Source organism: Gracilinanus agilis, chromosome 1 (assembly GCF_016433145.1).
Source record: "Gracilinanus agilis isolate LMUSP501 chromosome 1, AgileGrace, whole genome shotgun sequence".
Lineage (NCBI taxonomy): Eukaryota > Metazoa > Chordata > Mammalia > Didelphimorphia > Didelphidae > Gracilinanus > Gracilinanus agilis.
In genome coordinates, this window is record NC_058130.1 from 341,357,433 (window position 1) to 341,369,993 (window position 12,561).

Consider the following 12,561-nt stretch of genomic DNA (forward strand, 5'->3'; position numbering starts at 1 on the left):
TCTTAAATTTCTTGATCTGCAAAATGAGGAAGATAATAATTCCTACCTGCCTTATTTACTACCTTAGGAAGTTATTGAAAGAATGAAATAAGGTCATACATGTAGTCAAAGTATTTATGAATATATTAGATAAATGTGGTAGTAGCAATTAGATTTATTTAAAAATTAATTTTAGAACAATTGAAATTGATACATGTGAGAAATATATAAATTTCATAAATTGCAAAGATAGATATATGAGAGACATGAAAAAGGGAGAGGAAAGATATTGGGAGCATGAAGGGTAGGGAGAGATTAATCAAGGGAGGGAGTCAAAGAGAGGAGAGACAGAAAGTGAGAACATTTATTAAGCACTCACTACATGCCAGACCTCCAAAAAAGTTCTGAGATTATAAATAAAAGCAATAAATAAATAAATAAATAAATAAATAGATGGGCCCTTCCCTCCCTTAGTTTGAAGGAGCTTACATTCCAATAAGGAGGGGCGATATCAGTGTACCAAACAAAGCTGAACTGGGAATCACAGGGAGGAAGGGAATAGAAAACTCTGAAAAGACAGGAGCTGATCTTGGAGGGAAATGAGAGTAGATGTTCTGAGAATTTTTTTAATGGTTCCTAGGGGAGAAGCTCATTGGCTCAAAGGAGAGGGCCACAGGGATGTAAAGGATACTCTTTCCCCTTCAGGAGACCAGCAAGTGATTTCTCTAACTTGTAACTTGTAAGCTTAGCTTTCCATGGAAGCACTGAGAAGTTGCAAGCAGAGACCAAAACCTTGGTAACAAAGGTAGTATTTGTCAGAGACTAGTTCTCAATCCAGGTCTGTCCATCATACCCACTTTCACATCCCACCAGCATCTTTACCTCATATATAGAAACTACTTTGTACCCACCCTGAACCCACAAACCCACTGACTCCTCTTCTAAGTTCTTTTCTTTTTTCCTGAAGTCATCACTATCCTTTCGGTCTCAGATTTCTAACATACTGGTCTTCCTTGATTCTGCACTCTCCCCCTCTCTCTCTCCACCCCACCCCGACTACATTAAGGTACTTGCCATGAACTTTAATTAAACATTTTCCTAAAAACATTGAGTCTGATTTACTTACCTAAACTTAATCGGTATTTAAATTAGTTTCAGTTCAATGAGGTGACTTGAATCACAGTAGATTTCAAGCAATGAATCGAGACTCAGACAAACCCGAGTTCAAATTCAGCTTCAGATGCTTACTAGCTATGTGACCTTGTTCAAATCACTTCACCTCTGCTTCAGTATTCTAATCTGTAAAGTGAGTACCATCATAACACATACCTCCCAGTAAGCATCAAATGAGATAATTTCTGGACAGCATTTTCCCAACTTTTAATTAATTTAATAAAGGTTCATAGACATGTGATTATTGATAACACTTTCAAGGCTTATTCAGTTTCAGTTGTCCAAGCTTGTGCATTCTACATTCCCAGCATCTCTTAGATCGATAGTCCATCAATATGGCTACCACGGAAATCCAGCCCTTCATCAGTTCTCACTTAGACAATAGCAATAAATTCTTTTTTTCTTTTTACATTTTTTTAAATTCTTAACATCTGTCGGTTCTAAGGCAGAGGAACAACAAAGGCTGGCCAAATGGGGCTATGATTTACCCAGGGTCACCAAGCTAGGAAGGGTCTGAGGCCCCTCCTACTCTTTTGTGCTCTCGAGGAAGGACAGCTACATGAGACCTTCCTTCCTTGAGCCTTCCCTTGTCAGCATGCTCCCACCTGGAAGTCATTTTAGGTATACTGGAAATGTTCATTCATCCCTGTGTAACCCCTCATAAGGTGAGGGTTCCTCGTGGTTAGAGAGTATTTGGTTTTGTCTTGGTGTCCTCAAGACCCTCCAGTCCCCAAAAGGCTCTTGACTTACCAACATAATCATTTTCCACATGCTTATGTAATGAATCTCACTGAAGGGCTACACAGCATTCTGCCTACCTTTTCTCACATCTCTCTGCTTCCAATATCTAGCTCTCAGAATGTCTGTCCTGTTTAGTCAATTTGTAAGAAGTCAACTGAAAAAGAAAATTATGGTTAATCAATGTATGGTGACTTTTGTCTTCCCCAGGTATGCTAGCAGGCTCATGTCCATCAAAAGAGAAGCCTCATCTCAAGGACAAGATCACTTGAGCCGGAATGAAATCCAAAATCACATTGATAAGGTCAATGTGAAAATTCAAGAAGAAAAAGCAAGTAAGTGCAGTCAGTTTGGTTTTCCAGAATGTTTGAGAATGTTGGTTTTATGGATAATTGAAGGTTTGACTGTTACCCAGTGGTTTACTCAATGATTAATTCCAGCCCTTTTGGGGGGAAATTGTTCTAATATTTATTACATGATTTTTGTCTTAGTAAATGGAAAGAGAATCAAAACAAGTATAGTATTGGTTTCATATCAGAAGAGAGGTAAGGGCCAGGCAAGTGGAGTTTTTAAATGACTTTGGCAGGGTCACTAGGTTAGGAAAGTATATGAGGCCAGATCGGAATCCAGGGCTTTTCAACTCCAGGTTTGGCACTCTTATCTACAGCCACCTACCTTCCCCTCTCGATGATTTCTAAAGGTGCCTTTTACATAGCAATGAATATAAGCTAACACTTTCTCTACTGTAGAGCTCTGATCATCATTATGATCACTAATGATGATAGAAATGTAAAGGATGTGGGATATTTGACCAAACATTTAGTCAGCTAAGGAAATATTCTAGAACAATAAGAAAATATCTGATGTGGGTCTCAGTGTATAAAGTGCTAAATCAATGCTGAGTCAATGATTTAGCCTCTGCCTCAGTTTCCTCAGCCCCAATATGGGGGAAATAATAGTACCTAGCTCTCAGGGTTGTTGTAAGGATCAAAGAAGAGCATATTTAAGAAGCACTTAGCACAGTGCCAGTCACATAATTGATGCTGAATTCAGTCTTGTTCCCTTTCTTTGAATAAGTTACTGATACTTTCTTAGATTCCTGTGAATAGCAAATGGGTTAAAAATCAGGAGTCTTGATTTCTAGTCCCAGCTATGTCACTGAGGCCTTTAGGAGTATTGGGAAAATCATTTGTTCTCTATGGGCCTCAATTTCTTAATCTGTATAGTAAGGATTTTGCAGGAGATAACCTCTAAGTTCCTCTGTGGGATATTTCAAGGTTTATTTTCTTATATTTGCCTCCTCCACTGCTCATCCTTGTTATTGTCCCTGCTTTAGTCACCTTCTTTAACTTGTCATCAGTGACTCATCTTAATTTCTCTGAAGTCACGTTGTATGTATTCTTTTCCCTCTTTTTGTCTTATGCTTTTGGCATTGTTTTCTTAGCATATCTGCTTCAATGTTATTCAATTTTTAAGGCTTGTTGGACTTCTCATGCTTTGAAATTTCCCAAACTCTCTTGGAATGATATCTGTGACCTTTTCAACTGTAGCTGCTTGAAATCTTTTTGCCCTCTTTGGATGAGCAGGTAGCCCGAGACTCCATCTTCATCTTTTCATCAAGGATTATTCATCTCTAATATAGTCTATGTTTTGTAGATCTGATCAGGGTAAGTGGTAATTGGCAGCTTTCTACAAGACAGAACTGAAACAGATTTTGAGCAACTTTCTTTCTTAAACCTTGATATTGAAAAATATGGAGAGCCCCATATCATACTGCTTCATCATGGGTTGTCTTATTTTTCTTCCTTTTTAATTTGTAAAACAAAATTCCCCCTTTTAGACACCACAGGGGTATTTTGCCATTTTTCCATTCATAAAGCATTTGGGAAATCTGCCATGAAATTGCTTGTATTATATACAGACCTCAGTGTTGAATTTAGGCAAGAAGCCCTCCTCTAACATTTTCCTGCATAACAGCAGCCTCTGATTTAGAATGGAAAGGGACATTATGGGTCAAGAAAATCTATCCCACCACCACCTCGGGGCCTAAAGCATTTGAGTGGCTTTGCAAATACTCAATACCTTCTTTTTCCTGTAACCTGCCTAAATATCCTTGGAAGAAAAGTCATTTTTAAGGTGCCTCTCAATTATTGTCCTAAACTAAAAGAATCCTAGAAATGAGAAGCAGTTTTTATATAAATTATAAAGTATTAGCCTCAGCTAAACTAGGCAGAGCCTTAATTTCCCTTTTTTAAGGCCAATGAGATTAGGCAAATTATTATTTTACTGCTAAGTATTGCTTACATTCATCATAATCCAATTCAGATTAAATAGGAGGATCTAGGAAAGTATGAAATGTCATAATTATTGTAGTTCTTAAAAACCAAGAAGCATAAAAACCAAAAAGCAACATGGCATATTGTGTATAGACCACTGGGTTTGGAGTCCAGAAAACGTGGTTTTTATTCCTGCCTTGTATAGTTTTCAGCTATGTAATACTGAGTACATAGTCACAATATTTTTATGCCTCTTCACCAATAAAACATATTAAGGGTAGCTAAGTATCTCAGTGCATAGAAAAGGCTTGGAGACAGGAAGTGCTGAGTTCAAATATGACCTCAGACACATCTTAGCCGTGTGACTCTGTTCACTTTGACACAATTGCCTAGCCTGTACTGCTTTTCTGACTTGGAACCAATACTTAGTATCAATGAGTTGTGATACACACAAATACACATTGAAATCTAAATAATTCTCATTTATTTTTATCCAGCCAATAATTTAAAGTAAAACATTCCCAACTTTTATAATCAAAACATTTAATTCTGGCTATTTTGCAATAAGCTTTTAGGGGTCCTTAGATTTTTTTGCTCCTCAACTTTTTAAGTCTCTCACTACTCAATACAATCTTTTATCTTTTAGTAGTCAGTTTTATCACACCACTTCTACTTCTGAATACCTACACTGGGATTGTGAATTTTATTGTGTTTTGTACTTATATTTTTCATTAATAATTTTCTGTCATTGACTAAATGATTCTAACTTAATTTTTTTTTACTATATTGGGGCTTTGAATTTTGCTTGTATTTCTTTTTGATTTTCTATTTTGAACTTTTTGGCATCATGATTCAAATATAAATCATTTTTGGATGGAGAAAGCCTACAGATCCTTTGAAAAACTGTGAATGAGCTCATGTCTTCACGGTATTTGTTCCAATAAATCTAAAGAAGTTGACACAATTACATCACACACGTCTTAGTTATAGTGACCTTTGTTTTGATATGTGTGCAGACAATATAAAGATTGTGAAGATATACACATTTTAATTTTTTCCTTAAAATGACAGTTGGTAGAACCCAGAGACATGAGAGTCAAGTGTTCTGCAAAAAGTCAATTGCTAGTCAGGCCACATGCTTACATTAACTCTTACTATTTGCAGGGTCCCTTGCTTAGCTCTTGAAACATGGAAAAAATGGCAAAAACATGTTTATAGCTATGGTGATAATTGCCAGAAGATAAAGTGAGAATCTATTCAATCCCACTAACATTTGAAATATTTAGATGATTTGGTCCCCACTCTCAAATAGTTTAATACTTAATGAAATTAATAGTTTAATAGAATTTGGATGGGGAAATAGTAAAGTTCTAGAAATAGAAATATCAAATGCTACAAAATGAAGAGGCAAACTAGAAAGGATATTTTGTATTCCCGTTCAGTTTGAGAGAACTAAAATTCTTGAAGGCTAGAAGAATCGGGTTTGGTTTCATGTACAAAATGAAACATGAGACTGGACATTGATACAGAAGTGGCTTGGGACCAATATTCTAGGTACTTGGGCTTTGAAATACTTTGAAATCTAGCACCACATGGTATGGTCTAGCCACAAAAACCAGGCTTGTTCTCCCCCTAAAAGTAAAGATAATTGTGATCTTTAAGCCCATTCCAGGAGAGAGACAATGGGAAAGAACCCCAAGAAAGTAAGGTGAGATCCTGACTGCCATGGCATGCTTGTCCTTCCAGGGCTTGCTGCTATTGATGAAATCAATGCTGTGATTCGAGAAGGTCATCCCACTAACACCATGACTGCACTCATGAACCCTGCGGCCCAGCTCCCTCCCGTTCATCCATTCGCTGCCGTTATGTATCAGAATGAACTGTTCAGCCTTCAGAAAGAGAACTCCTTGGTAAGTGCAGAAGGACTCTGGCGGCATGACTGTATTAGAGTGGAGTGTTTGGTTAGAAGGGCAGAATCATCTTGAAAATGAGGTTTCGCCCTAGGATCATTTCGTATGATCTCAGAATGGGAAGAAACCTCGAGGGACATTCAGGCCATTCATAGAATTTCCTTGCTTTTTGCTTAAAGTAATGATTCTCTAGAAAGTAAGTATGGGCCCTGCATTGTCTGGACCCCAATGACAGGCGGTCCCGTGGACAGAGCTTTGAGCCAGGAGTCGTGCAGACTTCAGTTTAAGTGTAGCTACAGACCCTTCCTAGCTGTATGACCCTGGGCAAGTCACATTTTAATCTCTCTTTGGCTCAGTTTGCACAATAGTTAAATGAGGATAATAAAAGCATTTACTTTTCAGGGTTGTTGTCATCCTGGGCAAGTTACTTAACCATCTGTACTATAGGCAACTCTCATTGACCATAAATTGTGGAGAATTTTCCAACCTGTGTTTTGGACTATAATCCATATCTCTATAATTTTTAAACAGTAGTCTTAGTTTTGCCTTCTAAGATTAAGTAGTGTTATCCTTTGTTTCCATTTTATTCACCTTACTTTCCCCCACCCCACAAAAAAAGTGAGTGAGGATTGTTCCACCTGTTCACCAAATTTGTAGAAACTGAGATCATCATGCTGCTTTTGTGATGTCCTCTGACTGATGGCTATTATTACAGCAAAGTTGCTTTAATAAGGAACTTTTACCTACAATAATGTTATCAGTAAATTGCTCATATTTACCAAGAGATTTACCCAGTGACAATAGCAACTATTGTTTGTAATTCTGCTCTCTGTGAGATAGAGGTTTTCTAAAAATCTCCTGATTGGCAGGTTCTTCCCTGGTGGTTAGCATGGTAAAGTAAGAAAAACCCCCAAAACATTTTATTCCTACCTCCTGTAAGGTGCTTTATTGGGTGTTGTGGCCACAGAAGTGAAAAAAATAATACTATCCCTTTCCTAAAAAACCTTACTATCCAATGATAGATATTATTTACAGACAGAAGACCATGGAGCTAGGTACCATGGCTATAAATATAAAAAATACTCAGGCTCCCCCCCTTTTTTTTCTCTTCCCCAAATATTTTCTTCTGTTTTTACTATTCCATTGGTTCCTTCTTATGTGGACAAATGCATAGTTATGCTACTGTTCCCATTCCATGGCCTTCTGTGTTTTTGGTCTGCATAAGTATCCCCAAAACAAGTAAAAAGTAGCTGTCAGGGTATATTCAATAAACATTCATCACCCACTAAGTCAGGTGAGGTTTGTATTATCATAGCTCACCAGTCTTTTGCATAATTGGGTTATGTCCCATGTAATAAAGGTCAACTTGGCCCCTAGGTGGCAGAGTAGATAAAGTACCAAATGTAGAATCAGAAAAACATGAGTTCAGATCTGGCCTCATATTTCTAGTTGTGAGACCTTGGACAAGCCATTTAACCCTATTTGCCTCAGTTTCCTCATCTATAAAATGAACTGGATTAGGAAATGGCAAACCACTCCTTTGCCTTTACCTATATAATCCCAAGATGGCATCATGAAGTATCAGAGACAATTGAAATTACTGAACAACAATAACAGTTCCTTGATAATCGGCCAACTTTGAGACTTTTATCTTGGAATCCTGCAGTGTTTTTGGCAGTCCTCTCCAGGGATAAACTGAGAGAAATGGCAATTTCCAATCACACTACAATCATATGATTAATCTTGTCCTGAGGTGCCCTATTCTTTCTGGCCCTATTGACTTTTAAAGATCTAAACTTTTTGGAGATTGTGGATAGTTCAGTCAAATGGAGTTTATCCTATCCTTTACCACCCTTTTGTGGGTTTCCGCTTCTGCTTTAAAAGTTACTCTTTGACTATGCCAACCTATTCCAGACTCTTTGAGCCAAGATCTTACATGAAACAAAAATAACTTCACATGTAATTTGTAGAGGATTAATCACACAATCAAGATGTAGGTGGATATTTTCCCCTGTCTTCTTTTTAAACCTTTACTTTCTCTCTTAGAGTTAATAACAGAATCAGTCAATATAAGCCTGAAGAGTGGTAAGGGCTAAGCAATGGTAGTCAAGTGATCTGCTCAGGGTCACACAGTTATGAAGTGTCTGAGGCCACATTGGAACCCAGGTTATCCCAACTCCAGGTTTGGCACTCTATCCACTTAGCCACATAGCTACCCTCTCTTATCTTTTTTCACAATAATGATTAATGTAATGATTGAGGATTCAGTGGTATTTTCAATCCTATCCCTAGAAAAGACAAATTTCACATTCAGTCTATGTGTAGCAAGCTACCACCAACAAATATTAAAGGAACCATAAAGATGAGCCTGGGGTCACTATGACCGACTCCTGAAGAGAATTCCACTGTTTACTGGTGTACAGTATAGTTTCTGGACTGATTTGTATATAGGCTGACCACCTTAGAAAATGAAATACTACAGAGTAAGGAGAGAATAGGTACATAATTATGCTTTCTGAAGAACCACCCATTCCATTCAATTAGTTGGCTGACTAATCAGTCTGCTTTATTTATATTGGGTTCTGGATTGCCAAGTCTGGGCCTAAGCACTAATAAACTCTGAGACCTCCAGCATTGAGTTGGGAGATCTCATCCTGGTATGAGATGAAAATATCCCCAAATAGATCTAGCCCTGCCCGACTTGCTCAATGGTGATCGACACAATCAGTGCCAGACTTCTCTAGATAAACCCAGTCATGCATAAAATTGATTTTCTGATGGTCCCTATAGAGATCACTATAGATCACACCTGCTCCTACTGGTTCTTGGGATCCATTGGATGTATCTCTGTGCTTTCTTCACCTCCCTATATGTAAACCAGCTCTTGTTTCACCACCCTTTCTCCAGCTATGCTTTCACTGTTTATCTTGGCTCTAAATTTAGTGGTCATAATGTATTGATTGGGTCTTTAACTTCCTTGAACTTTATTTTCTTCATCTATCAAATAAGGGTAATAATCATAGCATGTATTTACCTAACAGATTGACTTTGAAGATCACTTAAGCTAATGAGTAGAAAAGTTTTCTAAACCAGGAGTACCAACAGCTAGGTGTCTTAGTGGATTGAGAGCCAGACTTACAGACAGGAGGTCCTTGGTTTCAAATCTGGTCTCAGATACTTCCTAGCTGTGTGATCCCAAGCAAGGCACTTAATCCCACTTGGCTTGCCCTTACCAGTTTTCTGCCTTGGAATCTATACTTAGCATTGATTCTAAGATAGAAGGTAAGGGATTTAAAAAATAGACTGAGATGGAACAGTCAGGCAAGTAGGAGGAAAACTAGGAAAGAGCAACACCATGAAATGTGGAGTCCTTGTGACCTGACTTAAGTTACTTAACCCCAGCTGCCTCACCCTTACTACTCTTTTACTTTGGAACCAATGCAGAGTATTGATTTTAAAACAGAAGGTAAGGTATTTTTTAAAAAGCTTTCTAAACCTTAAAGAGTTATATCTTAATACCACTCCTCCCTGTAACATTATCCCAAGTGACCCTCATCACCTTATAAAAATGTCAGCTATTGGTATTATTACAAGACTACACTGTTATTCCTTGTTATTAATCCTTGATCTTCTTGTTATGCACTGTTATTCCTATTCAATTTGTTTTCTGGAGTTTTGACCATGACACCCTTTGCAGAGATGTGCTTAATGAAAGTTTTTTTTCAATGATATTTTGTGTATATTTTGTGCTATGAAAATTCTCCTCATTGACATATGTTCTCCTACAGAACTATCTGGCCCCTGAGGAGCTGTCCAAGATACTAGAAATGTTGTCAGCTGTTGCTTTGCTCAACCAGGCTATGGAAAACAAGGATCTTGTGTCAATACAGAATCATATCAGAAATCCTTTAATAGGCTTAAATAACCTGGATAAAGGATACTTGGGATGGTAAGTTTTCCTTCATTCCTTTTAGCTCTTTGTAAATGGTAGAGGTGAGATTCTTGTATCATTTACTCCAGGAACCTCCAATCTCAAGGATGCAGTCCTTCCTGTCAAGCCCCTTTTGAAATGTTTTGTTTCCTGATCTTACATCTTCCACATAGTCATGAAATGCTAAGAATGCTCATTTAGGTTGTCTTCACCATATTTCCTTTTTTGAAAATGTGGACCTGTTTTCATTCAACTCTGTATGATGTAAGGGAAGATGCCACCTTAACATTTACATTTCACATCCTTTAATGTAAAGGTAATACATGCGGCCTTCTGTCAATTAGGAAAGGTCATGTAACAGGCACAAGAAGAAGTCAGCAGAACCTGTGTTTGAGTCCTGTTTCCCCTGCATGCACCAGACCAAGTGAGCTCTCAGTGTCTAAGGCAACTCTCTGCACTGGTAGATCTGATAGCCTTCACCCTCCCTGAAAGCATCCCCATCCATCTGTCCTGTAACCTGCTATAAAAGGGAAAGAAGCAGATGTTGAAAAGAACAGGCTTCCTTTTGATTTTTCCTTGGGACACACTAGAGCAGGGTCCTAGATATCAGATCCCCATCTTCAGCTGCTGTTTCTTTCATTTGGTGCTCCCAGAACTCACTCCTGGACAGCAAGGTCTCAAGAGCCCTTACTGCGTGATGGGTGGATGTTCTAAACCCAAGTGAAAAGTTTGAGAAACATTCCTGAATGAGGGAGAGAGCAACCCAGGACACTTTTCAGTCACACTGTACAGGCTTTTCATCATTTATGTTGGTGACCAACAGAGAGGAGATAATACTGTACCTCTCCCACTTTTGAAATTCCCCACCTCACACCGCACCACTGCCCACCCCCAAGGTGAGCATAGGATGTAGAGAAGATAGTTTAGAGGACAGCTAATTCAGCCACCTCTTTAACAGAGAAGGAAAGTGAGGCTTAGATAGGTTTATTGACTTTGCCTGTGGTCCCATGGGTAGTAAATGCTAGAGTAAGGATTTTTTAAAAAAACCTTTACCTTACATCTAAGGATCCATATTGTGCTTTGGTTCTGAGGCAAAAGAGCAATAAGAGAATGCAGATGAAGTGACTTGTCCAGGGTTAGGCAGCTAGGAAGTGTCTGGGGTCATCTTTGAATCCAAGACCTCTTCCCCTCTCTTAGCCTGGCTCTGAATCCACTGAGCCACCTAGTTGTCTCTAGGGTAAGGATTTTAATCCAGCTATTCTGACTCCAAATTCCGCAGTCATAATATGGAAACAAACTGCAGAGAACCATGGCTGTGTGGCTTGGATGAAGATAAACATTTAATTTATGTGACCGTTTTTGCCCTCATGGCCTATACAGTCCAGGAGGGGGATTTGTCACATACACTTGTACCTTTAATACAAAATATTTTAAGATAACATCATGAAAGAGAAGTTGTTTTGCCTCATAATATGGAAATTTCTGACAGGGGCCCAAAGAAACCTATAGTGGCTCTGTGAGGTCAGAGAGTCATGGTGGGAGAATCTGACTCCAAAATTGCTGTGCACTGAGTGGGCACATTTTAACAAAATATCAGGAGAATTTCTTCATAAAAATTTTTAGTAAGATAGCCTCCTGCTTCTAAGGAGCTAAGGTAGTCTTACAAAGCTATAATATTGAGTTCAAATATTCAAAACTAAGTTCATATTTAGTAACCACCTGACTTTGAGTCACTTCCATTCCCCTTCCTTAGTTTCTTCATCTGTAAAATGGGATCTGGAGCTAGCCTGAGAGGTACATGAGGTTATTTCTAAGTTGCCTGGCCCATGAGTTGCTACTGATTGCAGCAGAAATGTCTGCTGTCATTTTGCTCATCCCAGCATTAGAAACCAATGATCTTGTCTCCATCTCCTAACTATAAGACAAAAATGATCTCATAGCTTTTTAATAGACTTTTTTTCTGATGAAGATAGAGAGAAGACAATGAAAGAATCTCTCTTCTACTTTGGCTCCCTTTAGATATTTCTGTTTTATGAGTTGAGATAACTTTTAGTAGCTAATGGCTTACAGGTACTAAAAATGGCCACTCAGGTTAACTGAAAATAGATCAGTGTAGCTGGATCTAAAAGTGGAAATACATCATTCACAATGCCTGAAAAATGACCAAACAACAATTACAAAGTGAACGTGATAGTTTTTTTACTAAGACCACTACTTGAGAATCTCCCAAACTACTAGTCATATAAACCTTGATAGATGTCCTAATGATATACTGTGTTGTTCTGGAAAGAATATAGAATTTAGAATCAGAAAATCTAGCTTTGGGTGCAAAGTCTGCTCCAAAATTTCAGTGTAACCTTTAGCAAGCCACCCCACAGAAGACTAACTTTCTTAAGAAACCCTAATTAGGGGCAGCTGGGTAGCTCAGTGGAGTGAGAGTCAGGCCTAGAGACAGGAGGTCCTAGGTTCAAACCCGGCCTCAGCCACTTCCCAGCTGTGTGACCCTGGGCAAGTCACTTGAGCCCCATTGCCCACCCTTACCACTCTTCCACCT

The 12,561-nt window shown here is 38.5% G+C and overlaps 1 protein-coding gene across 1 annotated transcript in view; it reads left to right on the forward strand.

Annotated features, from left to right (window-relative positions):
- Nucleotides 1-10,496, forward strand: part of LOC123251564 (ras GTPase-activating-like protein IQGAP2) — a 29,834-nt gene extending 19,338 nt beyond the window's left edge. Inside the window, exons 6-9 of the mRNA XM_044680864.1 lie at nt 2,101-2,225; nt 5,913-6,076; nt 9,865-10,025; nt 10,352-10,496. Of these exons, the coding sequence (XP_044536799.1) occupies nt 2,101-2,225; nt 5,913-6,076; nt 9,865-10,025; nt 10,352-10,496 (595 nt within the window). The remainder of the gene's footprint in view (nt 1-2,100; nt 2,226-5,912; nt 6,077-9,864; nt 10,026-10,351) is intronic.
- The last annotated feature ends 2,065 nt before the right edge of the window (nt 10,497-12,561 follow it).